This window comes from Alligator mississippiensis, chromosome 5, assembly GCF_030867095.1.
Source record: "Alligator mississippiensis isolate rAllMis1 chromosome 5, rAllMis1, whole genome shotgun sequence".
Classification (NCBI taxonomy): Eukaryota; Metazoa; Chordata; order Crocodylia; family Alligatoridae; genus Alligator; species Alligator mississippiensis.
This window is the reverse complement of record NC_081828.1, coordinates 53,840,553-53,867,965: the sequence shown is the minus strand read 5'-3', so window position 1 is coordinate 53,867,965 and position 27,413 is coordinate 53,840,553. Positions and strand designations below refer to the sequence as shown.

Genomic DNA, 27,413 nt, shown 5'->3' with positions numbered 1-27,413 from the left:
GCAGCTCTGGGCTGCCCACACTCTCCTGCCATAAAGCAAATAAACATCTACTGCAATAAAGCAGCAGCAGCTTAGTACCTTCTGCCACAGCCACAACTTTGGCCATTTGTGGCATGACAAAAGGTATGGATATCTATTTGATTTTACTTTGTGCCACCATAAAAAAGTTGATGGTGGCACAAAAGCAATGTCTATTTCCACCCTCACTGTACATTAAATTCAATCTTTGAATCTGCTGCCAGACTGGGCAGACAGAAGAGTTGTATAAGTAATTGACCTCTTCCACTTGTTTGAACATGTGGTTAATTTTTAAAGCCTACCTATTTCTATTTAAAATGCAAGCTACGACAGTTAAGCCTACATGTAGATTGAAACATTATGAAAAATGGACCTATGGTTCACATTTTTTTCATATTTCATGTTTAAATTGATGGCAATTTAACAAGCCTGGGTCAAGTGACAAATTATACAAATTGCAAAATTAAAGTTCCTTCCCTGTTACTTCCTTATGATAAAGCCTTGCAATCCTTTACAAAGAGGCTGCTCTGCCTTAAAGAGTTCATGATAGTTCACTTAATTCACGGAAATGATTATACTATAAAACTAGCATTTTGCAAAGGCACCTTGTAGGTCTTACACATCTGGTCTACAAGCTCCTGCAGAGCTGCCACTTTCCCCATTGCTCCTGCTGCTGTGGCTTCTGTAAGAGAGTGAGTTTGTTGCCCCCATGGTAGCACAAGTGAAGAGGTTCAGGCAGCAAGGTGGGGAGGGATGAGGCAGGGCTCAAACTGCAGATGCAGCAACAGCAGGTCATGGGCTCGTGCTGCTGACACAGCAGCAAGGTTTGGGATAGGGTAGAGACTTGTGCTACGCATACAGCAGAGAAACTGTGAGGGCTTTGCAGCATGTGACCCCCAAGCAGTCTACAACCGATACGATGTGCAGCCCACAGCCACTCAGAAGTTGTACAGCCCCACTCTGGTATATGGGATAAAAGCAAAAAAGGAGTTATGGCAGTATCTCCTATACATGCTCCCAGAAAAGTACGAGGGGGAAAGGTTCTGAACCCAGCTTCATTTGATCTTTGATTTTACACAACTGCTATTCAAAACATGTGCTCCTAATTCCAAGGGACTATTTCCGGATTAACACCTATTTTAAAAAGTTACTTTGTATAAGGAGACCAGGGACACAACACTCTTTTCAACTAAAGGCATATCTAAAAGGCAAATTTACAGGGTCAGGCAACAACACAGTTGAATATGCCACACTATTCCATGTAGGCTGCCTCCTAAACTAGAGGTTTCTGAGCTATTGTAGCTATAAACAAATGATGGCTGAAATACTGTAGTCCCCTTCCGCAGGTTCGCTTTCAAGGTCTGGATTCACAAGGGAAGGAAGAGTGTAAGGACACTCCAACAGGCAAAGCCTCATAAGATCTCCATCAGCCCAGTTCCATCAGTAGCAACAAATACCCCACTGCCGTGAAAATTCAGAAGGCAACTCCAAGATGGCAATACTTAATATTCTAGTTTTTGATAATCAAGTATAATGAAAAAAAAATACACTGTGATAATTCCCGGCAATGAATGTAGTTTTTTCCTCAGCAAAATTCTTCTACCTTATACCAACATCTGGGGTAAAGGGAGGGGGAAAAAGAAGAAACTGTTGCAGTGGAGACTGGCTGAATGCATTGCCAGGGTGTAACAAGATCCAACCACTGTATTACATTTTTGCAGGTAGATAACAGTCCTTCCTTACTTTGGAACACAGCTGGTTGGAAAGATTACAAAACAGGCTATCAGTATTTGCCAATTTCTGGAAATCTAAATATACCACTGAGAGTGACTGTTCAAAAACTAAGCAGGCTTCTAAATCTGCCTGGTTTTCTGCCACCTTGCTCACTTGCTTTCTTGACAGCCTAATGGGTGACTATAGGGGAGCTAGAGCTTTCAGGGTCTACAGATATGGGGCAACATGCCCCAGACAAAGGATTAGACTAAATTACAGAGAGGTTTTAAAGAAGATAACATGCAACTAAGTTGTCATCCTTTATGAGCTAGTGAAAAACACTGTAATGTCATCTGATTGCCATTTCTCTGCTAATGATTGCCAGCAACCACTTCTATAACTGAAGAAGAAACTGTTCCATTTACACTCTTCAAAAGGATCACCTCCCTTCCACCAAGAATTATTTAGCAGATCATAATCTTTTATGATCAGGTTACTATGCAGAAAAGTTATTTAAATAGAGTCTTTCCCTTGGAAGTAGAAAAATAAGAGCTAATAAAGTTCAAGAGCATGTTTTAGACATGCTTACCTCCTAGCACTTTGAAAGAGGTAACAAGCCAGCTGAAGTGGCATTTCTGCAGATATGGATTAACCACATTCAGCTGCACAATTACACGCTTAGTTTCCATTCTAGATTACTACTCATATGTTTCTGCAGCAAGTTAGGACATGTACCATTCCTCAGTGATAGCATAACCCAGTAAAAAACTTCTTTGGTTAGTCATACAGGAAGAGTTTTTACTTCAGACCTTCAGTCAACAATTTTCACTTTCCCTTTTCAAGCTCCTTACCCTTTATTCAACTTGTGGCAACACATCCTCATTTTCTTGAGACTTCTAACAAGTCTCATGGTGTCCCTAATGCCTTAAATGTTTTTCTGTGATTGGAACTGAGGAAGCAACCAGGACTGCACACACAAGGATGCCTAGACAGAACAGCTGTGTGTTTGCAAGGACAAAAGCTGGTGGGGATGCTGGTATTGCTGTGAATTTCAAAAGACTCTGGCTATTTAGTCAGGCAGTTTAAACTTTCTAGTACACAATACTAATGACACAGATTAACAATTCAAAACTATCTATTTTGCTGAATAACCTTTCTTCCTACCAACCCTTTCTATACCCTATATATGCACTCAAAACTGTTCCCATGCATGGGATTACCCCTTTCAAAAAACATTTTTCATTCTCTTGTACCATTTTCTAGTTAACATGGAGACTTTATCAAAAAAAAACTGGATACAGCTGATAGAAAAAAGGATCAACTGCTTACATGTGTAATTTTTATGAGGTACACCAAAGAATATACAAAAGCCATAATGTGGAAAATAATGAAAAGATTACATGAGAAAAAAACAAGGAAAATGTAACAAGACGACAGAAAGAAATGCAAAAATCTAGAACTCTTGGTTCCAAAATGATACCTTTTATTAGACCAACTGAGAAATTGCAAAAAATATATACATCTTTTTCTGCAAGCTTTCAGGCTCATGTGCCCTTCATCAGGCTCAGGTAAAGTTCAAGACGGTAAAAAGTCCCCACATGTAGATCCCCCCCCCGTAGGTGTAGAAAATAATTTCATGTTCTTTAACCTTATATATTCAATTCCTTCTGATGACTATTGGAACCATGGAGCTGATCTTTAGGATCACCATGAAGAGCCCAGAAAAATATAAAAATATCAGCATTATAAAAAACAAATATTAATCTATCACATAGTGGAGGTTAACATGGTTAAGCAAGGAAACACTCCATGAAGTCATTCAGCCAGCTACTTCAAGTCCATCCAGCGGTCAGCTCTAATTTGTTCCTGGCATATGTAAGACAGCTTTGTGAGGACTGTAAACAAGCTTTTAGTCTCTAACAGCAATCCCAATACCATAAACAGATATTGGTGCAGCTGCATCACAGCTGTTCCAGACATTTTCAGATTCCATTGTAGGGTGTTATGAATTAGTCCTATAATACTGTTTATAGAATTTGGTGGTAGATTGCAATTTCTACACCAATTAAAAAATAAATAAAAATAACCTCAGAGTCCCAACCCTAAAACATACAGCTTTTATTATTTATCTGCCTTTTACTTGAACTGGCACAGAATCAAATCATGCAAAATCAACAGCCCTAATTCTCAGTATCTTCCAATACTCTTTCCCAACACTATCTGCATATTTAAAAATTTACAGACAGTCACACTTTCTGAAAGTATTTAGAGACCTCAGAAAATATCAGTGGGTCCCAAATGAGAAGTAGCATCTAACAAGTGTCAGTCAACTATTTCCTGGGTTTGTGAGCTCCAAAGACTGTGGATACCATTTACCAAAGAACAGACAGAAGCTACTTTGACATATTGAAGGCATAATATATCTAGAATCTATTAAGCTTATCACTCTAAGCACTTCCTATCTCAGTATGGATTTATCTTTACAGAAGTCACTTTAGAGCATCATCTACATTTTACAGATAAGAAGGAAAAGTGTACAGAAATCAAGTAACTTGTCCAAGGTTACAAAGAAGCCTATAACATTAAAAAAAAATAAAACAAACACATGCAAAAACAACCCAATCTCAATCTTTCAAAATATAGTCCAATGTCTTAAATCTCACAGCTAAAATTCTTCATCACTAAAGCCTTAAATTCTTGACAGATGAACAATATTGTTCCATCCTGAAGATCATCTGCTATATATTCATGGTTAACTAGGCTCAAAGCAACATAGCTACAGCAGCTAACAAGCACTTCATTAGTAGTCTAATGGCACAGGAGTTTCCAAAAGAATGAAATAAAGGCAAAAAAAGTCTATTCTAAATTCCAATGAAATATGTTCTTGAGCCATACCTATCTCAGTGCAACAACTTCCACCAGCAAGCTCTTCCTAAATTTGAACAATCAAACATGTAACTCTTGCAAAGGCAAGATACATTACTTATTACTGCTTAAATATTAGTAGACAAATTAATAATACAATGTATAATACAACAGAGCTCCACACCTCAATTTATTGTTTGCTAGAGTATGTGCCACGATTTGGAACATCAGTTCAGTCCTGCACAACAACCATGTTTCCCACAGAGGCAAAGGTTGCTCTACCCATCAGTATTGGCTTTCAGAAACAGCGTAGACCTATGTCCTGATTTACACGCATCACTGGAAATAAAGAAAGCACCTTACATATAAAAATACATGCAACAGTTACAATAAAAGATTAAAAAAAAACAGAAAACACTCTTTGCCCAGTTTCCAGAAAGCCAACATGAAGTGCCTGAGTTTCTCTCTGCATTACTGGCTTTAAAAACACTTGCATTTTATTCACTTAATGACAGTACTGGATCATCTCCCTGTTGTGGTTGTACAAAGAAACAATTTGCCTGTCTCCCTGAAGTCCTGTACCCTGTGAATGAGCCAAGCATGAGCAGAAAAAAAACTGCCCTGGGTGTGAGAAAGTGGCAGTGTGTATGTACAAATGTATGTATAAATCAGTCTGCTTAGAAAGCAGAAGAGCAGTGACTCATGTAACGCTAGTAATTTAATCAGTTAACTCATGCCTGCAGAACACTGATGGAGGGGGAAAGAGAGAATGGACGGAACAATAATCCCACAGTCCTGAGCTCTCTTCTTTCCAACTTAGCCAGAACTCATGCCGAGAAGAGGCACTGGAAAAAAAAAAAAAGCAAGGAACAAATAACTAGATTTCAGTAACTAGATACTATAAACTGATCTCAAAAGTCATTTTTGCTTTGTTTTTGATTTCCTAAACCCACATTTTATTCATTTTAAAATACACCTATCTGAAGTTTTAGGCAGCTTTACAAAACAGTCCTTTGGCTGAATACTAACTTGGAACTTCAAGAGATTTATCAGGAGTTTCCATTTCCCTTCAACTGCCAATGGCAATTTATTAAGGTTGGAAGGTGTCAGTTGTGGTATCACAGACTGATTCATAGAAGTTTAGGGCTGGAAGGGACCTCGTAAGATCGTGTCTGGCCCCCCTGCTCTGGGCAGGAAAGATGCAGGGGTCAAAGAACCACAGCAAGATATGTATCCAGTCTCCTTTTGAAGATCTCCAGGGTAGGTGCCTGTACCACCCCTGCTGGGAGTCTATTCCAGAGTCTGGTCATACAAACTGCAGAAGTTTTCCCTTATATCCAGTCTGAAACCTCCTCCTAGGAGTTTATGACCATTGCTCCTAGTTTTCCCCTGGAGTGCTTTGGTGAATAGTTGTTCACCTAGCCCCTGCTCTCCCCTGCTTTATTTGTAAGCTGCCACCGTATCCCCCTGCCCCCCCAAGAGTCTTCTCTTTTCTAGGCTGAACAGGCCCTTATCTGTCAGCCTTTCTTCATATGGCTTGCTCTTCAGGCCTCTAATCATATGAGTGGCTCTTCTCTGGACTCTCAAGCTTCTATGCATCCTTCTTGAAGTGTGGCATCTCATCATCATCTGATGAGATGCTGATGTTAGATAGTCTTATTATGCGTCTTCCGTTAGTGAATCAGGAGATGGAACATACAATTTATTGCATCATAATAATGAAAGGACTAGTTTCTACTGTTGTGATTTTTTAAAGTGTGGGGTTGTTATACTAAGGTTGTACTACTTATGGGGGGGGGGCACAATGTGTTTGCTGGTAGCATAAGAACAGAACTGGGCAGCAGGAAACCACATTCGAAATACAGGGAAGGAGACCACAAAACATAAAGACATGCAGGCTGCAGAGAGTGTGAGCAGAGCAGAAGGTATGGGAATAAATTAAAAAAAAAGGATGATTATATTGTTTATGGTGGCAAGATGTTTACAATTAATATTCTTAATTAGTTCCCTGTTTTCCATTAAGCAACTGATGAGATGCTGCTCAACAGCAAATGGTACCGTTATTCAAAGGGTATAAATAGAGGGACCCATAGGATACCTCTGGAGGAACACAGTCAAAGTTTAAAATCTCTGAAAAAGCAAATATGGAAGGTGGAAGCTATTTTCCGTTATGCCAGACAATGAAGTAGGCACATGAACTGACCTACGCCCAGTAACTCTCAGAGCCAGAGGAGCACTCAATATGGTAGTATTGAAATATGGTAGAATCTCTTCAAGAAGGAACAGTGCTCCTCCACACAAGTGCACCAATCCAACAAACTTTTCAAAATACAACTTCTCCCTTGACAACTGCTATGGAGGACGCTGTATTCCACAGGAAGTGTGTATTAAAGGCACTGCAGGTGAACACACTTCAAAACAGCATAATCCCAATAGGCTACAGAATTTCCACAGGAGAAAATTAAATTAGTGTTTTTGATTTAGCAATGCAACATTACTGTATTGCAGTTGAACAGTAACCAGTATGCTATAAGCACTGCAACTAAAGCATTTTAGTACTTCAGTTACAAAGGGAGTTTATAAATGTGCTCCAAAAGGCAGGGGGCTGGGCTTTAATAAGCAGCCATACTAATTAAAGCACCCAAAGCATCATGCATATCAGTGTCCCTGCGCTGAAAAATGGCGGCCCCTCACTGCCATTTTTCAGCGCTGGGACACTGATGCAAATGATGCTGGAGTCTACTGTAGTGCAGTAATTACCAGGCTCCAGCATATTCTATTATTTGATTCTGCTCCAATATGCTGCAATTACAGCATGTTGGAGTAGCCTCACTACATATATATAGGAGCCCAGAGACCAAACACTAGCTTTCCCCCAGGACATTTATTTTCCTTCCACTCATCGCAAGGGGAGATTTTCCCAATACAGTAAGCTACATATTCTGGTCCTGAGTTTTCATTTCACCATCTTTATTCACAAGCAACTAAAAGGCATAACAAATTGTCAAAATGGCCCTTTGATATGAAAGATCCAAAAGACATTTTATTCTAGAAAAAGTTCAGTAAAAATAGCTGCATCAAGACTGAAAGAAAGGCAGCCTTTGTTTGATCAGAATTAAGAGAGTACAGCAATCCACTCCCAAGAAACATGTACCAATTTAAAACCCACTCTCTAACTTCTGCAAGGATGGAACATTAATGTAGTAAGTAGTTCAAAACGTTGTTTCCCTTGTATCAAAAAATAATGTTACTTTCCTCTAACACAGGGCCTAACACTTCTAGCATTCAAACAGCAGCAAGCACAATGAGGCTCTAATGCTAGGGTGTCTAGCTAGGTGCATCATGGCAAGCACTAGATAATAAATCATAACATTAAAGCAATACATGCTGAATTAAATCTGTGCCAAGGTGGAACTACCCCACCCAGCTTTTTACAATTTCAGGCAACCCACATGCAAGCCCAGAAGTTAACGCAATGCTGAGTTAGTCATTGGCCATTTAAAGGCAAGGATGCCAAGGGAAAAATAACTATCCTCTGAACTGGCTCCCTGTTGGTTCCAGGCACCACACACATTTCCTACCCATATAGCTTTATAAACTGCATGCCAGACAGTTGCCAAGCAGCTTTTTAGATAACATCATAGGAGAACTTTACTTAAAGCAAGATTCAAAAGCAAAAGAGGAGCCAAATCTTTGTCCTTTCCTGATTTGTACCAGATGCCTATCTCTTCTGCATTCATGGTAGTCAGCTGCCATACCTTCAGTCATTTAACTGTTCTGAACTTGTACCACATCTTTGATCAGAGGATCTCAAAACCTATATCACAAGCAAAACACTACTACTGTGCAGTTAGTTTCTTCATCTGAAATATGGGGATCAATATTAAAGCAGAAAAGTTGTTAGTTCACAGCCACAGAGGAGGTCTCTGACAGAACCAGAAATATTGCAGAGAACAGCTGATCTATGATTTCACAAGTTCTACGCTCTTCCAAGACCACAACATACCACAGACAAGTACACAACTTGAAGTTTTCAATTAAAAAAAAAAAAATGCAGAAGTAAACCCCCAAAAGAGCCAGAATTGTACACCTTACTTTAGTAGCGTTACAGCCATATTGTACTCATGATGCTCCGGGAATTATGTGAGAAGCAAGGATTTCTTAGTGATCTTTTATTGAATTAATTGCACAGTTGGGCTAGAGTTAGACAAACTTGCAAATGCAAAACATTCTTCTTCAGAAGACCTGATTTGAAAGTTGAGATGGAGTTAGACAAGCTATACAGGTCATACAAAAAAGATGTCACTAAGAAATCCTTGCCTCTTGCACCTTACAAACTCACATTAAGAAGCTACACTTACTGCTCTGAACCAGGAGTTTCAGACTCATCTGAGCCCTCAGACCAAATGAGTGGCACAAGGTAGATACCAGACTGGCTGGAGCAGCTGTCAGATCCAGCTCACAAACCAGCTCTGCACCATAACCTGTGTGGATCTGATCAGGCCATTTCCATTAATAGCTAATATCTGGAGCTATAGCCATAGTCAGAGCTGAATACAGCTGTTTTGCCAGTCAGTATTGCAGGCATAATTACTACTAGAAGCATCTATTCAATGCCCATCACACTGTAATATCCCAAACAAGCACAGCATGGAAACAAGAAATGCTTTACCAGGAACTTCAAAAGCAAAATGTTGAAGGTCATCTAGCAATGAAAGAGCTTTTAAAAATCTCTCTCAAACAGGATGAGATTTCATGGGAGTGGCCCCGAGGAAAATAATAAAATATGACAGTTCAGCATTTTTCTTTTAAATATAATTCATCCATTTTTTAAACCTCTACTTCTCTTAAATACTTTCACAGTCAAGGAGACAACTCTTCACTTAGATTCCACATTTCTATATTAAATAAATTTAGGAGTCTTACTTCATGAGTATTTTATATGGCATAACGTACAAGTGTAACAGTGCCATGTTATTTTGTACCATGCTACGGGCATACCAAGAAAAGCAATTTTTAGTCCCATAACACTCTAGTATAATTCCCAAAGAAAACAGAGGTACTTCTTTGAATAATTTACCTAATCTCACAGCATAAGAGTTCTCAGTTTAGCAGTTGTCATCAGCTTCATTGTAATGGGCAGAATAACTAACTTTGTCACCTTCCAAGCAAGAGATGAACAACACTTCAGTGAGATAAGCATTTTTAAGTTTCTTTCTTTTTTGTCTTTATCTCCCCCTTACCTGTATATATGTGTGCATACATGCACACACAATTTTGAAGTCAGCAGCCAGCAATTATTTATGTTTTTAATAATTAAAAAAGAAAAAAGAAAAAGCTTCACCTCCTTAAGAACATAAGAAATGCCATTTACTGGGGCAGAACCTAGGTCCATCTTGTCTAGTCTCCCATGTCACACAGTGGCAGAAAGTGGATGCTGAAAAGGCTCCAGCCTCTGCTAGTACTGCAGTCCCACTGGATGGAAGGAGCCCTGCCTGACCACCTAGCAACATGCAGCAGGGCATAGGTGATCCATGTTTGGGCCCCAACAGCTCCAGCTCCAGCCTCTGCTGGTGCCGTGGGGGATACTGGGCAGAAGCAGGGCCTCCCGCCTGCCTACCCAGCTCTGAACAGCAGCAGTTGGGCGAGCCGCGCTTGGGCCCTGGTGCTCCAGCTCAGGTTGCACCAGTAGCAACCTGCCAGCCTATGGTTCAGAGCTGGTGGGAGCTGCCCCAGGTGCTAGGATCATGCAGCTAGCACCCTGCACCTGCCTGGAGCCAGTGACACTTCTCTGGAGCCCCTCAGCAAGTGAAGCCCTGGCCACAGCCCCACCTCCCGCCTTGCCCTGTGCAGCACTGCAAGCCAGCCCCAGGCACCTGCTGCCAGAACAGCTCCTGTCCCATCCACCCAGCTAAGACTTCCCCCAGCGCCCTGGAGTTGAGGCTCCTCCTGAGGGAAGGGGGATCCCTGGGCTTCAGGTAGGTGCAGCCCGCATGGCCCTGGAGGGGAGCTGGGGCAGGCTGGAGGGGGCTGCCGGGCTTCCCCAGACTTTGTATGGCCAAATGTGGATGGGAAAGAGTGGGGGCAGAAAGTTTGGGGTGCAGGCTGATGTAGAAGCTCCCTTGTGATTTGGGGTTTGGCTAGGTGGTAGCAGGGCTCTAGTTCCAGTCATGAATGAGGGGCTAATCAGCACATGGATGGGGGGGGCAGAGAAGAGAAGGGAAGGGCATAATCTGGAATACACACACAAGGATAGTGCTGAGCTGTAGGGTCACCATGGCTTGACATGCTGTTGACTCTGCTGAGGCCCAGCCCAATGAGCTTTACAGTAAATCATGAGCTTTTTGGCTTTGGACTGATATCATGTATCGTTTATACCATATAGAACAGGAGCAAGCAAAATGCGGCTTGCAGGCCAATTTCACCTGAACTGGAGGTGCTCACCAATTAATTGTATCCCCACCTAGCCCTTCTACCCACCAGGGTGGAAGTAAAGCACCTACAAATACACCTTCCCCCCTGGCCCTACAAGGTATCCTATTACACCTCGCTCCCACCCTTGCGCACGGAAGGGCGCAGCCCAGCCAGCACGCAGTTTCTGGGTGCGGTTGCTGCTGCCTCTACTGCAGCCACCTGGGGACCTGCTTGGTTTCCCATGCATCCCACATGCTCTGGGCACCAGGCAGGTAAGCAACGGGGGCAGGGGTGGGGAGCTGTAGCTGGGGAAGCTGCAGCTGGGCAGGAAGGCAGAGCATTGGGCTGGTGGCAGAGTAGAGCCCATGCCCAGGGGAGTGGCAAGAGTGCAGATCTCAGGTGGGGAGGGTGTGTGGGTGTAACAGAGGGTGGGGGAGGTGGGGACACCCACACACTTCCCCTTCTTCCCCCACGCCCACCATGGTGCACAGCCCCTTCCAGAAGCAGCAGCAATACGTGAGGGTGCTAAGGGGGCTTGTGCCCGGTGCAGGTGCTGCCTGCCGCCACCTGTGAGCAGCTCCAACCAATGCTGCATGTGGTGACAAGGAGCACAGCCAAGCTGGCCCACCTCTATCGTATGGTGCACATGCAGCTTCCGCACTCACATGCCACCAGGGGAAGCTCCACACAATGAAGCCAGCTGCCTTCCCCGCTCCCTGCTGTGAAAGTCCCAGGACTCCGCTGGGAAGCAGGGAGCCCCCACTCTGCAGGGAAGTCCCCTCCACTTCCAGCAGAGTCCCGGGACCTGCAAGGCAGCAAGCTCCATCATGCAGGGCTTCCTCCAGTGGCGCATGAGAGCAGAAGCTGCATGCGCGCTGTGGGGAGCCTTGCACGATAGAGAGGCTCCCCACAGCTGGCCTGGCTGCACTCATCGCCACCATGTGCAGTGCTGGCTGGAGCCACATACCACCAATGGCAGTGCCTGCACCAGACACAAGCACCCCGAGTGCCCCCACTTGCTGCTGCTGCCACCAGAGGGGGCTATGCAGCATGGAGGGGCATGTGAGGGGGTCCCCATACCACCCACCCTCCCTCAAACCCCACACCCTGCCCCCACAGCCTCCACCCTCCCTCAAACCCCATACCACACAACCCCCCCCACACTATTGTCCCCCAGACACACCCCTCACACACATCCTCCCCCACACTATAGACAAGAGTAAGACTTTATTTTTGAGTTATGCAATCATCTCTATATACAGCATGCAAACACAAATCATGAGAAAAACATTTTTTGTAATAAAATTAAAATGTTATAGTAGGTGTTTGAGTTTTAGTGTATGATTGGTTTTTTTATGGTGCCAAGATGGCAACCCTCCCCCGCACCAAAAGGAGTATTGTTAGAGGGGAAGAGGAGGGACTTCCGGTGGCAAAGGTCAGGGGCTAGGGGGCAGGATTTCCAGTCCCAAGATGGTGACCAGGGGAAAGAGCACATGTCAAGGGACGGGGCTACTCTTGCGGCCCTCGACAGCACACCAAGCTTCACTAAGCGGCCCTCCTGCTGAAATAATTGCCTGCCCCAATATAGAAGTAGGTACACAAAAGTGCTACATAAAAGGGTGTTTATGGAGTAACTGTACTAAAACCTGCAATGTCCAGCAAGGTAAGCTGCATCAATTCTAATGAAGTCTATGGATACCTGTAGTAATTTGCCTATATGAAAATTTTGCCTCACTTGCTCAGGCTTGGGAAGAACAGGCTCTGACAGTTTCCCTCCAGTAGCAGTGGGAAGGGGACAAATTCAAGGCAAATCTCCAACAGCTAGGGTCTATACCTGGAAAATTATAACAAAATTATAAATGTTCCTGATATAGAATCTAATTATCAGGGAGTCATCTTATAATTAGGGTAGTCTTATATGCAAATACATGTGGGTACATGGTACTCTCCACTTATTTGTAACAATAGTTCCCTTCTTATATTTTGTTGGATACCCTTGCAAGTGGCTGACACAAAGTTAAAAGCAAAGAAAAATTTCCATTGAGCAATGGAAAGAGTCCAGTGGCCCATGCAGAGCAACAAAAAATTATTAGAGGCCTGGAGGCAAGACTTATAAGAAAAGGCTAAAAGAATTAGGGTTAGTTAACCTGGAGAGAGGAGACTGAGGGAGGATTTTGAAAGACTTCAAAGTACTTGAAGGATGATTAAAGAGAGAATGACAATGGGTGTTTCTGTGGCTGTAGGGGGGCAGGGCAGGGCTAGGAGTAATGGCCTGACTTCAGCAAGGGAAGTTTAGGTTGGAGATCAGGAGGAGCATTGACTAGGAGGATGGTCAAGCACTGGAACAGGCTACCTAGAGAAACTGTGGAATCTCCATTCTTGGAAGTTTTAAAGAGCAGGCTAGACAGGAATGTGGCTGGGATGGTTTAGTAGGAACGATCCTGCCTGCAGCAGGGAGCTGGACTAGACCAGTGTTTCCCAACCCATGGGTCGCAACCCAAAAGTGGGTCACAAAAATATATGAAAGGGTCACAAACAAACTTTAAAAATGGATTCTCCTTTTAAGGAGAAAAACACAGGAAACTGTGGGTTTTCCCTTGCAGGCTCTCAGAGTACCAGCCTGCAAGGGGCTGCTTGGGGCATCCCATGCCCCACATCCTCTCCCCCCACACACACTGGAGGAGGCTGGGGGCAAGGGGCAACAGGTCAGGAGTAAGGGGCACTGGCAGAGCCAGGGGGCTGTTTTCTACTTAAACTATTTACTGGGTTGGGACTTGCCATCAATGTTTACAAATGGGTCCTGGTACAAAAAAAGGTTGAGAACCACTGGACTAGACTACCTTGTAAGGTCCCTTCCAAACAAGTTCAATCCTTGATTAAAATCAGTTTAGCTTACATTTGTTCAAACAAGGACTGGTCTACATTAGAAAAAATACCAATAGCTGTGCCAGGTCTCCCACATGCAAAACAGACAGAACAATTTTGGAAAGAAAACTCATTAACATTCTATGAGTCAGTACAATACAGAATGATGAGCAGTAATAAAAAACAAAACAAACTTATAAATAGAACAAAAAATGTGAAGATATCATAAGACAGCTCTTATCCATACACACACCCATGATCCTGGCTCAGGGATTTGGAGGCTGTCTAGTTTAACTATCACCCATTACATTCTTTTGACTGCTTTCAAATTATACATGGGAGACAGAGGCCCTGATCCTGTACTTAAATGTGTAAAATTATTTAAATCTGAAACAAGTTCTGCAAAACAACTCACATGTAACAGTAACTGAGGAACTGAAACTTTATAATATAAATACTTAATACTACAAGTGTAAGACTTATCTTTTACCCTTAGTTTTGTAACTCTTGCCATTTTCATGCTCTCTTATACTGCAATTTAAGAATCGCAATTAGCCAGAGATTAGAATTTCTGGTGCTGTCAGTTTTTATTGAAATTTACACTTTTTTCATTTTCAAGAGAAAGTCCTAACTGGAATGAGTTTTGATATTTGTATTGTAACTTGCACTCTACCAAATAAACCATAATTTGTACAACCAGCTACAAAACCAGAACAAGTAACAGCTACCATTAAAAACTACAAATGCAGCTCCTTGAGTGTGTTAAATCTAATGATAAATCCCTCCAGCAATTCATACTGAGTACCACAAATAAGCAGCTATTTTGTGCAACAAAATGCAACATAATCCCAACTCTCACTCCATCCCTAAAATAAATACCCAGCCATGTATAGTATTCCCAAATGCCTCATGTATTGCCATCAGTGTACCAAGAAAGAGATGCAAGAGAAAGGAATTAGAGAAAATTTAAGAATTTAAAGGTTGTGTGGGAGGTGACAGAGATAAAGAGCTTTAAAGCAACTTTATATAACTGCACTGAACAACTGCTCACCATTAAAAAGCTGATCTCTTAACTACTCATGTTGAAACCTGCAAAATGTAAATCAAGCCTTTGTGAGACTAACTAAAATAGAGTCCCCTCAGGGCTCCACAAATACCACAGTGAAGTCACTGAAGTGCTCAGCAAGCCATTCCCAGACCTTGATTTAACAAAGTCTCTAAAGGATTTCCTGACAAATTGCACAGTAAGAGTCACTGCTCTCAGATGAGAGGTTTCTTCCAGATTAAATACTCTTTGCTTCCTAGATAAAAAGACACTGTACAAAAGAAAGATTATAGGTCCAATTTAATTTGACTAGAACAGGGAAATTTACATCAAGGAGCTACATTTATCATCCTGTTCTCATGTATTAAAGAATATATTCACTACCCTAAACAATTAATGACCATTTTCAGCTTCATATCAGACAACTTTATTCTGTGCCGAGTTAAAAATACTCATGGCTAACCCAAGACCTTGCATTTGCACCTTCCAACCCAAGTGGTTTACAGTCTAGTTCACTCTGTTATAGTGGTTGTTTATTAGTGAAAATGACAGACCTTCTAGCCTAATACCACTAGCAGGAATTACTCTTTCCAGATAAAATGGACCTGTGATTTTAACGTTCTTATTATAAGACAAGAAAATATCATTCTCCATTTCAACTGAAACAAATTCCTAAAAATACTGATGCAAAAACTAAATAAATTAATATTGTGATTGATATTTTACTTATATATGTAACAAAACAGCAATCTTGAAAATGCCAGGATTACAGCACTGCAAATACAAAATTCAAAAGCTGAAGTCTACAATACTATCTATAAATTGATATAACAACCGCATGCAGAATTTCAGCTACTGCTTTAATGTATTCTTAAAAAGTAGTGCTTTGGTTATTTTATAAGAAAACCCCAACCGGCAACATAAAAATGTATTAGTAAGGTTACTATCAAATGACAACCTGAATGCTAATGTTTAAAAACTAAACAAGCAACCACAAATTTATCTAACCAAGACTGTTAATAAATAAAATTAAATTGTGTTGTATCCCTTAAGGGAAGCTGTTGATCTATACTCAAAATCCTGGATAAAGTGAACAACTGGCAAGTCCAACCTGAAGCTAAACATGTACATTGACTTTCTGCCCATGTTTCCTCATAAATGCCTTCAAACGGCAAATCACATCCCAAATTGCACTTTGTGAAAAGAACATAAGTAATCACACATATTTATTATACCTAAAGCAAAATACAGGACATCACTGTACTGGGTGAGTAATTAGAGTGGGAAACAAAAGTTAGCAACTGAATGGGTCTGGTGAGAAAGTACCATATTTACCCCAATCCAAGAGATGGCCCTCCAAAAATAAGATTCTATACATCGAAACTGCATAAATCTATTATAATATTCCATGTATAGAATCAAATTATTGGACAGTCATCTTAAAATGTGTCCCTATCCCCCCTGCAGGGGGGAAAGCAGCAGCATGGAGGTAAGCAGTCAGGAATCAAATGGCTTGATTGGATGTAACTTGTTATCCCCCAATTAGCTCCCACTCCACTGCTCATGGTGCCCATTCCCTTGCCCCCTACCACTTCTTCCCCCTTAGTGCTTGTATACCCCGCACCTTACCCCCTACCACTTGCCCCCCTGATGCCTGCATCCCCCCCACACCTCTTCCCCCTCACGGTGTTTACACCCCTCTGCCACTTCACCCCTCAGTGCCTGTGCCTCCCCGCACCTTGCCCTCTGCCACTTCCCCCTTAGTGCCTATGCCCACCAGTGCTGCCTCCGCCTGAAGTACCTGTGCCTGCATAAACCTGTGTCTGCATCTCCCCATTACCTTGGTTGGAGCCAGAGCTGCCACCACCATCACCCCTGCATGGCCAAGTAGGGGCTGGAACCATCCTGGGCTGGGGCTGGGAACTGGACCAGGACTGGGGCCACAACTGAGGATAAACAGCAATGGGGGTGGGCAGGCAGGGCATAGGGAGCAGAGGCAGGGTGGGGAGGCAGTAGCTGGGGCTGCAACCCGAGTCCCAAGCCTGGGGCTGAAACCCCCAAGTCCCAAGAACTGGAGCCACCTGCACTTCACCCCCCCCCCCCCGTCTTTGTACTCCGAGGCAAGGGGGTTCTTTCCCACCCCCCACCATGTTGAATGGAAGCAAAACTGTCTTGGATTTGAGCAAATATGGTAGCATCTCTTCTTGTACAGGTTTCCCTCGCTTCATGCGGGTTCTGTATGTGCAAATTCACTCTTATGCAATGACCCTTTTTATACCAAAAAATTGTTATATGCGAGGTAAATTCACTTGTATGCAATTGGTGTGGGGGAAGCCTACAATCAGCTGCTTTGTGCCATGCATTGTGGGAGTGACACACATCAAAACAGTCTCATGTGTAGATCTATGGTCTTCACTAATTGTCTGCAACACGTTTCTGTAGTTGCCATCCCCATTATGATAGTGCCCTGTGCTTGTGTGTACTGTCTGCTGTTGTCTTGTAAAAGTGGTAGAAATGGGCCTGGGGGTCAGTACAGTCAAGGTCTTAGAATGTAGCCCTATTTGTTACATTGTAAAGTGGGTTCCCTTTATGTGAATAAGAGTTATGTGCCACTTTCCAGGAACGCACGTACAGCATAAAGCAAGGGAAACCTGTACATAGTTGCATTTAGAGGGAAATGAGGAACACTGTTTTTTCAGTGTTGGTTTGAATACACTGGTAAGCTTGACCTCATAACTCTACGCTATCAATTTCAACAGTTTACTTGGTATTTAGCCTAGGCTACATCACTTTCTTTCCCAGACCTGAGAAAGGCATTCAGTATCTGAGCAACACCTCCCCATCTATTATGTTGGTTCAATAAAAGGTATTCTGAAACCATCATTGTTTTCTATAAATAGGGACATTCAGCTCTCTATACAGGCCACTTACAAACATGGTCAATATTTGCTAAGCATGAAAGATATAATTACCATGTTTCATGCATATTATTAAGCCAGAACATACAGCTGCTTTCCAGTACCATGTATGACACCTCTGGGCAGGAGCATAGTGTGGACAGGTCTCTTAATTTCTTAACATTCTGTATAATAAAACATCCCAGAACACAGTGTGGGCCAACCTTTTTGGTAGGTGTGCCATAAATTAGTTGCATACCCTTCTCAAGTGCCACTCTGATCCCTTTCCCTTGCCCAATCTGCTGCTCTGTTTTCTGCTCCCTGCCTTGTGCTCCCTAATTCATCTGCTGCTAGCTCCCTGCCATGTCTGCCACTGTGTTGCCTATCCTCTACCTGATCTGTGGTATTCCACACACAGGCTGCCCATACTATCTGTGGCACCTGTGCCACAGATCAGCCACCCCTCCCATAAGACACATCCACAGTATGAAGAACAGCAAATGTCTTCTAGACCCTCTCGGCTCTGCTAAGGTACTATGGATCAAATTGTTTTCCAGAACACAGCGACAAACTCATGGCTCTACTTCACGTAGATGAGGGCTGCAGTAACAAAGTAATTAAAGCAGGGGTTTTCAACTGAGGGTACGCTGCCCTGCGGGGTCATCCTCAACCCTGCCCCACTCATTGACCAGCCACTGAGGGACTCCTTGCTTCTTGACTGACCACCAGGGGTACCCTGACCAAAAAAGGTTGAAAACCTAAGTTAAAGCATCTCACTAGGACTCCAGAGGCACAAATTCAATCCTTCATCTGAACTTGTACCCAAGGCCACCCACACTTAACCCAACTATAAAACATATCCCTAGTCATATCAGCTGGAAAATAGCTGGACACAATGCCACCCACATCACTCAGCTTTGCTCTGCTGGCTATTAAACCTGATGTGCCTTAACAAGGCTTGCAAAAATCTTTAACCTCTTGACTTTATGCAGACGGGTCTTCTGTATTGCTGCCGAACAGTAACCAGTGTGCTATGGGGGCTGCATCTTTAATAGAAAGGACAGAGCCCTGGGACTACAGGTTCTGTGATAGCTAGTATTGGACAACCACAGAGAGCAAGAGCACTTCCACAAAAGCGACTGGACAACAGCAGCAGAACCACCTGAGTTCGAGAGGCACAGGAATGAGACAAGGTGGAAACCTTAACAGGAAGCCAGGTTAAGTGTTTGAGCTGAAAAGAGGAAGTGAACACAAGACCAGAAAGAAATGAGCACAGAAGAAGAATAATGCAAGGGTCTTCCAAAAAAGGTAAGTTAACTCCGGGCGCTCTCTCAGCACCGAGACTACACAGAAATAAGAGTAGTCAACCAGTTGGATTTATGTGTAACTATATAAAAACAAACAAATTACTTGCAACAATTCAATTTTTTTCCCTGCTCTCACAGTGCATACATTTTTGTTAAAACAGCAATTAGGTCCAGCAGGTAACAGCTTGTGTGTGTAAACAGTCTCAGTGACAAGGCTAAGATCAACGAAGGACATATGTAACACTGGTCAATATTCCATATTTCTCCCCAGTGCTCCACTGGAAGATAGATGGTGCATGGATAGGTATATTATGAGCTACACTTTGCTATTTTTAAATGACAATAACGTAAAGGACAAAATAGTAATATACTATCATTTCCCAACCTCCACCCACTCTAAGTTCTGTAAACTACAGGTTCAAGAATATAGGACTTCAGTAGGGCTTTGTTAATAATTGATTTGTTGGGATCAGTGAAGAGCTGATTTTGGGCCAACCCAAATGCAAAAAGTTAGCAAGTTTTAATAAACAGAAAAATATATTTAATGTCATTTTTAACAAGACCAGATGGGCAATGTAGTACCCCCCACTTTTTATGAAACATCTCAGTGATTAGGATAGCAAGGTAAAGAGCAAGACTGTGGAGCACATAATTGTTTGCTGACTTCTTGGTGAAACCTGTATGAAGGAGGATCTTGCTGAAGCAGTGGAAAGAGCTACTGTCTGTGCATGACAAGGACACAGGAAGAAGTAGTGATGAGGATACTCATCTGGGATTTGGGAGACATCCGCTCAAGTCCCTGTTTTGGGCTGATTCACAACAGCAGCTTAAATCCAGGTGTCCATCATCTCAGGAAGGTGCATTAACCAAGTTGTTAGGAAGTCTGGCGTGGATCTCTTGTTGAAGCTGTTCTACTTTGTATACAAATAACTCTTCGGTGCCCACTGCCCAGGTGAGTGCCCTAGCCACCATGCTACAGTCATTTTCAAATCTTCACTGTGCCTCACCAAGATAGAAAGCGTCTCCCCCAGCTCAGGTGAGTATTTTAACTATTAAAACACAGACAAAAAGGTGGCCACCACCAGCCCGTTATGATTGGTACCTAATTGTCTTCCAACAACATTATTGCCAAATTAGTTCATTTGCAGGTTGATCAAAATTATGTTTTTTTAATACAGCAAATAATTCACCACTAAAAAATGAACATCTGCCCCTCCATTGTAGATCTACTATATTTATAGGAAATATATCTATATATCTACAGATTTATTTACTGAGGAATTCTGAATGCACCAGTAGTATGCACAGTAGAAGGCACATAGTTAATCTGTACTTGTTCTACATGAGTTTTTAGTTATGCCTGAAAAAAGAGTCTCTCTTTCACCTTGACAACCCATACATTCATGCATAGCATATTCCAGGCTAAAACTGTATCTTAACCAGCTTCTGATATTTCAGTGTACAACAAGTCAGAAACATATCATTGCGTCTCCCTGCATTAGGCTCCTATAAAAGCAGCAAAAGGCGTACAATTTTTTTTTCACCACATCTTTATATAGCTATAGCAAGTTTTATGCTCTTTAAAGTTTCAAGATACAATAATCCATCCAGTTAACTGGGAAAAGATAAAAGCATTAAAATAGCTCAAAGTCAGGCAAGTGGATTTTTTTAAATTATATTCTAATCTAAACATGCCAGAGTAAATTCCACAACGGTACAAAAAGCCTGGAAAGAGAAACTTGAAATGAAGGTGACTTCTTGACAGTAACTATGCTGTGTTGCTAAGGCATTACTAATCTAGTATTATATTTAAAAGCTCAATGGTTTTAAGAGAAAAACAGCACCTTTTTTCAAAGCCTAGATATAAATATGCTGTGTTTTATAACTGAGTACATACAAGAGTATAGAAGGTCAGACACAATATTAACAAGCAGCAGGAAATGGCAGTAAGGTAGATTCTGACCAGATAATGAAGGATCTAGAGCAGGGGTGTAAGACACTGGATCCAGCCCATGTTTCTCAGACCAACCCCATGCACCACATGCAGCACGTACAGCCACTCTGGTACGTGGGCTGGACCCAGTGCCAGGGGCGCTGATGATAACAGGAGGTCACCCAAAGTGTGAGCAGTGCATGTGGCGCCCAGCCTGCTGGACCAAACCTGCATGCTGGCTCCAAGGCTGGTCTGGACCAGGCTGTGACAGAGCCAGCATGCAGGGCTAGTCTGGTAGGGTGTCACATGCAGCACCAGCAATGCCAGGTCCACCCACACACTGCATACAGCAAGTGCCGGCCCTGCTCTGGGGTTTGTGGTGCCTGCAGCACACAGGGTGGATCCAGTACCAGGGGCACTGCCCATGCATGGTACACGGGACCAAAACAGGGCATGCATTGCATACAATGTCCCACCAGGCTGGGGCTGCACACTGGCTCCAGCACACACAGATGGGCTAGGGCCTAATTCAGACCAGTCCGAGAACCAGCATGGAGGGCCAGTCCAGCAAGGTGCGGCATACAGCATGCGCACCATGCTGGTCCCCGGGCTCCAAGCACTGTCCGCAGTGCTAGGTCCAGCCCGTGCACAGCCTGCAGCACAAGCCCCAGTGCACGCTGCCCATGACACAGGTGACCAACTCTGGGAGTACTCTGAACACGGCGCCCTGACGGACTGACCCTACCTGCCAGCTCCAGCATGACCCAATCCATCCTGTACCCTGGTCTAGAGACCTTTATCTGGCCTTGTGGGCTGAAAGACTGACATCCTTGCTTTAGATCAGGGGTGTCAAATTCACCTAATCCTTTGAGCCAGATCTGGACCTCAGGGTTCTTTGGGAACCAGACGATGGGGCCAGCAGCAGCAATGCCAGTAGCAGTGTGAGCAGCATCAGTGAGTTGTAGGAGGTTAATGCAGGCATCACTTGCCCTCTGCTGCTGATGACATAGGTCCCCAACTGGGCTCTCTGGGCCCCAAATTCCAGTGGTGGGTCCAGCCCTACTCCCAAATTCCTGGGCCCTCTAGGAGCCCTACAGACCAGATGGCATGGCTCCGCAAGCTATGTCCAACACCTGAGACCAGAAGTGATGTTTTGAGCAAAAGATTAGGAAAATTGCAAAAAGAACTATTTCCTACAAGAAATTTTCTAAATTAAAAACTCCAAACAATACACAGACACAGATTTATGACTGAAACATCTCAAAAATATCTTCTTTCCCTTTATCAACTGTACTTGAACAATCCTGTAGACCCTTAAAAATATTATTATAGTAATACCACGACACCATTTTCCCTAGCTTTTTCAGCTTTTGCACTTTTATGCATCCAATTAATCACATTCTGAATAATGTAATCTGAACTTCTTATCATTAATCCCCCCCTTCTTTCATAGCAAAGTAGTTTAAATTGGTAAATGAATTTTTTTGTGAATTTTTTTTTTTTTTTTGAAAAAGGGGGAGGGGGGAGAAGGGAGGGGAGAGGGAAAAAAAAATAAAAAAGTTGCCTTTTGGCTGAAACAGCCCAAAATGTTTTGTTCCAAAGAGAGTTTAGAGAATGCTAGCTAGACTGGTTTATTTCTTAAATCTTAAAAGGAGAAAATTGGAAATTATCATCACATTACATGCATATGCGTACACTCACATATGCAAATCATCCTCAACACATTTGATGTTATATAGCACATTGGTTCAAAAAGTGCTTTCCAGACCACATTCACTTCACTTTATAAGCCATAAATGCCAGTGAATCTCCCTCATTTAAATATTTTTACAACGTCTTGTTGCTTTCTCACATGCCATTGAACAATTTCTGAAACTTACTAAACTAAAACTTTCCAGAGAAACTAAAACTACTGATAAATGCAGCTGGTTTCAGAGGTTTGTTCAACATGATTGAAAACAAGCAAATTTTATATTATTTAACCCACTACCTTTCCAGCAGCATAAATACCACTGCAGAACAACAAAGACAAATCCAAAGCATTTACATGAAATATGTTTGTTTCCTTCTGCTTTTCTAACCAACCTTTCCTTTTCTGAATTGCAAGTTTGATGTCCTGAATGTGTATTAGACTGAGGCATAGTTACTGCTCTGCAGACAGCAGGGAGTGAGATTTACTGTAAATTGTTTCACTTAAACTAAGAGTTTTCATCAAGCAAAGTAGGATCTGAATCTACATGCTAACTGGCAAACATTTAACATTAAAGATCTTTGTTAACCAATCCCCTATGGTTTCCATTTATAAACTGTTTATGTGCAGAATTCCCAAATTTGACTTTACACAGCACTAAGTTTCATAAATATACTTACTTTTAAAACAGTATTCTGCTAATCAAGAAGACCAAAAAGCATGTCCAAAACAGAATCAAAGCCTCTGGTAAAAAGATGCCATTCATTACAGAGCCTTTTTCCAGAGCACAGTATTTGAAACAAGGCAAAGAAAGTGAGAATCCAGAAGACTGCCTGTTTACACACAGCAGAAATCTGTTTCAGCAATTTATTACTACTTGGGGCAAACACATTTCTCTTTGTTTTCCATGCAATGGGATTAGCTGCAGAAGAGCTTTGTGGCCTTTAATTAAATTTGAACACCACAAAGCAAAAATGTAACTCTTGGACAGGAAAATCTTTAAAGTGCAGTTCAAGTTTTCCAGACAAGCGCAGGCAAAATATCATGCAGGTTCTTGGTCTACATTTTTGGTCAATGTTCATTTTGTTTCTTTTCTTTACCATGAAAGACCTGTTCAGAGGATGGAAATGAGCATGATTTGCCATGGAGATCTCCACAACTCGAAACAAAGGTTAAAGGGGCAATTGGCCCTCTTCTCATTATCCCAAGAAAGATTCAGACAGAGTTCTTATTAGAAGGATGAGAATCCAGGGGGTGGGAAGAAGCCTATGACAGGCTGGGATGGTTTAGAAAGGGTGGGGGTGAAGAGAGCAGGAAGCTGAGTCCTTGTTTGGGAAAAAGAAAAATGCATGCCACTCTAGTGCAGAGAGGGAGGGGAGAGCAGAGCTCCTGCCAGTTAGGGCAAGTACTCAGCAAGGAGGGGAGAACCAGATTTTATGATTTAGAAGTTAAAGGAGGAGATGGCCCAGGCCTGCAGGAAAATTCCCCTAGCAAAGGATATTTTGGGGAGGAAGAATAATGAATTCCCTTGTAACCTAAGGACAGCAAGGTTTCTGTTGATTTATGGCTCCGCACTGGTGGCCATGAGCTAGATGACAAAAAATAGTAGTGTACATAGGCATCTCTCAGCTCCTGCAGGTTGTTAATTGGTGAGCATCCATCAGAATTGTACCGGGGGGCAGGAACTGGAAGGGAATAACTAGGGGGAGCATCATGCATGTCTCATATATACAACAAAGGTCACTGAAGTCTCTAGGAGAGCAGTTCTCAACCTTCTGGACTCAAGGCACCCCCTGACAGACTGAAGACCCCCCCCGGGAAAACAATGGCTCTTTGCTTCCACTCCTTTTTATACTACAGACAAATAGATTTTTTTCTTCTCTTACAAAGAACTCAGAAAGACCCCAGCAGGGCAGAATATTTTAGACACTGCAGTTTCCCATTTGATACCTTTGGCTTACTTTGTGAATCACACTTGTACATGGTGCTAGCAGTGTGCAGCATCCCTGAGAGGATCTCAAGGCATAAGAACTGCCATTTACAGGGTCAGATCCTAGATCCAGTCTCCTGTGCCCCACAGAGGCAGAGAGCAGATGCTGAAAGGGAGTGAACTGGGTCTGACCAGGTCCCTCTCTCGCTTGCAGCCTCTGGCATTTAAGATCTAGGAAGGTCTGATTCAGAGACTGTATCCTGAACTCTCATGCTCAATAGCTACCCATGCCCCTTTCCTCCAAGAATAATCCAATCCTTTTTCAAACCTGGCTAAATTCTCAGGTTTCATATCTGGCAGCAATGAGTCCCACACCTGAGTGACAGACACCCTGCATGAAAAAGAGCTTCCTTTCCCTAGCGGTCAACTTGACACCTAATTAGCTTCATTTTGTGTCCCCCAGTTCTTACATTGCTGAAGGGAGTAAACAGTAAATCAAATCCCCGCTGATTTACTGTTTACTCCCTCTTTAGTTTTTCCCAAACCCTTATGTTGTCCCAACCCCCCCCAACCAGGCATCTCTTCTCTACGCTGACCAGGCCTGGCCTTTTCAGTCTCTCCTCCCAGTGCTCCTGGCTAAGAAGCACAACTCCCACACCCAGCTGCAGTATGAATAGGGCATTAAAAGCTGAGTTTAAACCAAAGCAGACAAGCTTCTTTGGGAAGAATCACAGAATCATAAAAAATTATGCTGGTCACCTAGTCCAAGGCTTTGTTTAGCCAGGTCTTAAAAGCCTCCAAGGATGGAGAGAAAATCCCCTCTCTGTGTAACCAGCTCCAGTGTTTCCCTACCCTTGTAGTGAGAATTTTTTTCCCCCAAAACCTACCTTAAACTTCCCTTGCTGCAACTTGAGACCGTTGCTCCTTGTTTTGTCAGGGTAGATGCGATCTCTTTTATTAGACCAACTAAACAGTTGGAAAAATTGTTCCTTGCCAGCTTTTTGTCCCCAACTATTTAGGTGGTCTAATAAAAGAGATCACATCTACCCTGACAGAACAGGGTGCAACGGTCGCAAGTTGCCGCAAGAGAAATTTAGGTTCAATATCAGGAAAACCTACCCAAAAACCTAGTTTAAAGGAAGAGATTCTCCAATCTTTTCGTCTCCCAAACCATTCCCGGGCTCCCCCGCCTTGCCAAGGTGGCAGACAAGGTTCTTTGAGTTGGTCTAACCAAAGAGATTGGATTTACCAAAAAGCGTGCTCTGCCTCTGTTCTTAGACCAATAGGGCTACAACCGAGACCCTTGCCAATGTGGCCGCACTTAGCGACCCAGGCACAACACGCTGCTGCAGGTGGGTCTGACCCCCTCAGCCTGCTCGGATGGCAGGGGGAGCGGCCGGGAGGGCAGGGGGCCACACTCACCGAGGTGCAGGGTGAGGTTGATGGTGCTGGGGTACTGCACCCCAGCCAGCATGGTCTGGCTCTGCCACCAGGTGGTGTCGGCCTGGTTGTTGTAGTCGGTAAGGAAGGCAGCACCGTGGCGCAGGTGAGGCTGGGAGGCGTCGCACAGGTGGCAGGACTTGGTGACCCCGGTGACGCCGGTCTGCACGCAGTACTCCTCGGCCGGCGAGCCGCACGTGTTGGTGGCCACCACGCTGCGGTTGAAGGCGGCGTTGACGAACTCGGGCATGCAGCGCTGCGCCCGCCCGCTCCGCTCCTCCGCGCACTCGTCCATGGCGGCGCCCGCCAGCGCCAGCAGCGCGGCCAGTGCGGCCAGCGCCCCACCGAGCCTGGCACTCATCCTGCGGGCGCTGCGCTGCGAGCGACGGGCCCGGGGCAGGGAGTGGCAGCGGCAGCCACGGGGCTCGCGCAGATGCTGAGGCCGCGCCGGCTCCGCCGCGTCGCTGCGAGGGAGGAGCAGGATGCGCACGAGGGGTGGGGGCTGCGCGCGGTGCACGCCGGGACACGCTGCCTAGCCTCCCCTCCCCACCGCCCCCTCCCGCTGCCGGGCGGGAGGAGGGGGCGGCGGAGTTTAAAGGGGCCGCGCCCGAGGGGGTGGGCTGCTCTGCTCTCAGCCCGCGCTGCGCGGACCCGCCCCCTCAGGCTGCGATCACGCGCACCAGCCGCCGCGCTCCAAAGTGGCTGGACCCTGGCCGCAAATCACGCGGCTCTTGGCCTGGGCGTGGCTTGTCGCCGGCTGCCCGGCTCCCGTGCTTGCGCTCGGCGGGACCCGGCCCCGCTCCGCAGCCCGGCCCGGGGCGCTCCAGAAGCGGCCTCACGAAGCGCGGCGGCTGCCCAGAGCAAAGGGCGGGCGGGGGCTGCCCTGCGCGGGTCCCGGAGCACAGGCTCGATGCCCCGGTGGCCGCTGGGGCAGGCAGGCAGGCACTGGGGAAGACCCAGTTAACCAAAGATCCTAGAGCAGCTTCCCAAACTTTTCCTCGGCGTGACCCCGCTCACGGCCCCCTTTCCTCAGCATGGTCCCTCGTTCGCAGCCCCCCACACCTGTGAGCTCACCCGCTGATGTTGCCAACCCATCTGGGGTCGACCCACAGTTTGGGAACTGCTGTGCTAGAAAGTGTCTTGGCATTGGTGATGTGTAGGGGGTGCACGCAGGGGCACGTGCACCCCTGACATTGGCTGCCACCAATGCTGATGGCGGTGCCTGCGGGCGGTCGCCACTTGCCACCCTCCTCCCTCGCGGCTGGCACTACTGGTGATGTCTGTGGGTGGTCATCG

At 44.2% G+C, this 27,413-nt stretch overlaps 1 protein-coding gene across 1 annotated transcript in view; it reads right to left on the bottom strand.

Moving 5' to 3' along the window:
• The window catches only part of LAMC1 (laminin subunit gamma 1), a 153,386-nt gene extending 126,716 nt beyond the window's left edge, over positions 1–26,670 (bottom strand). Inside the window, exon 1 of the mRNA XM_006269647.4 lies at positions 26,100–26,670. Coding sequence (XP_006269709.3) covers positions 26,100–26,478 — 379 coding nt within the window. The 5' untranslated portion in view covers positions 26,479–26,670. The remainder of the gene's footprint in view (positions 1–26,099) is intronic.
• Positions 26,671–27,413: the final 743 nt, after the last annotated feature.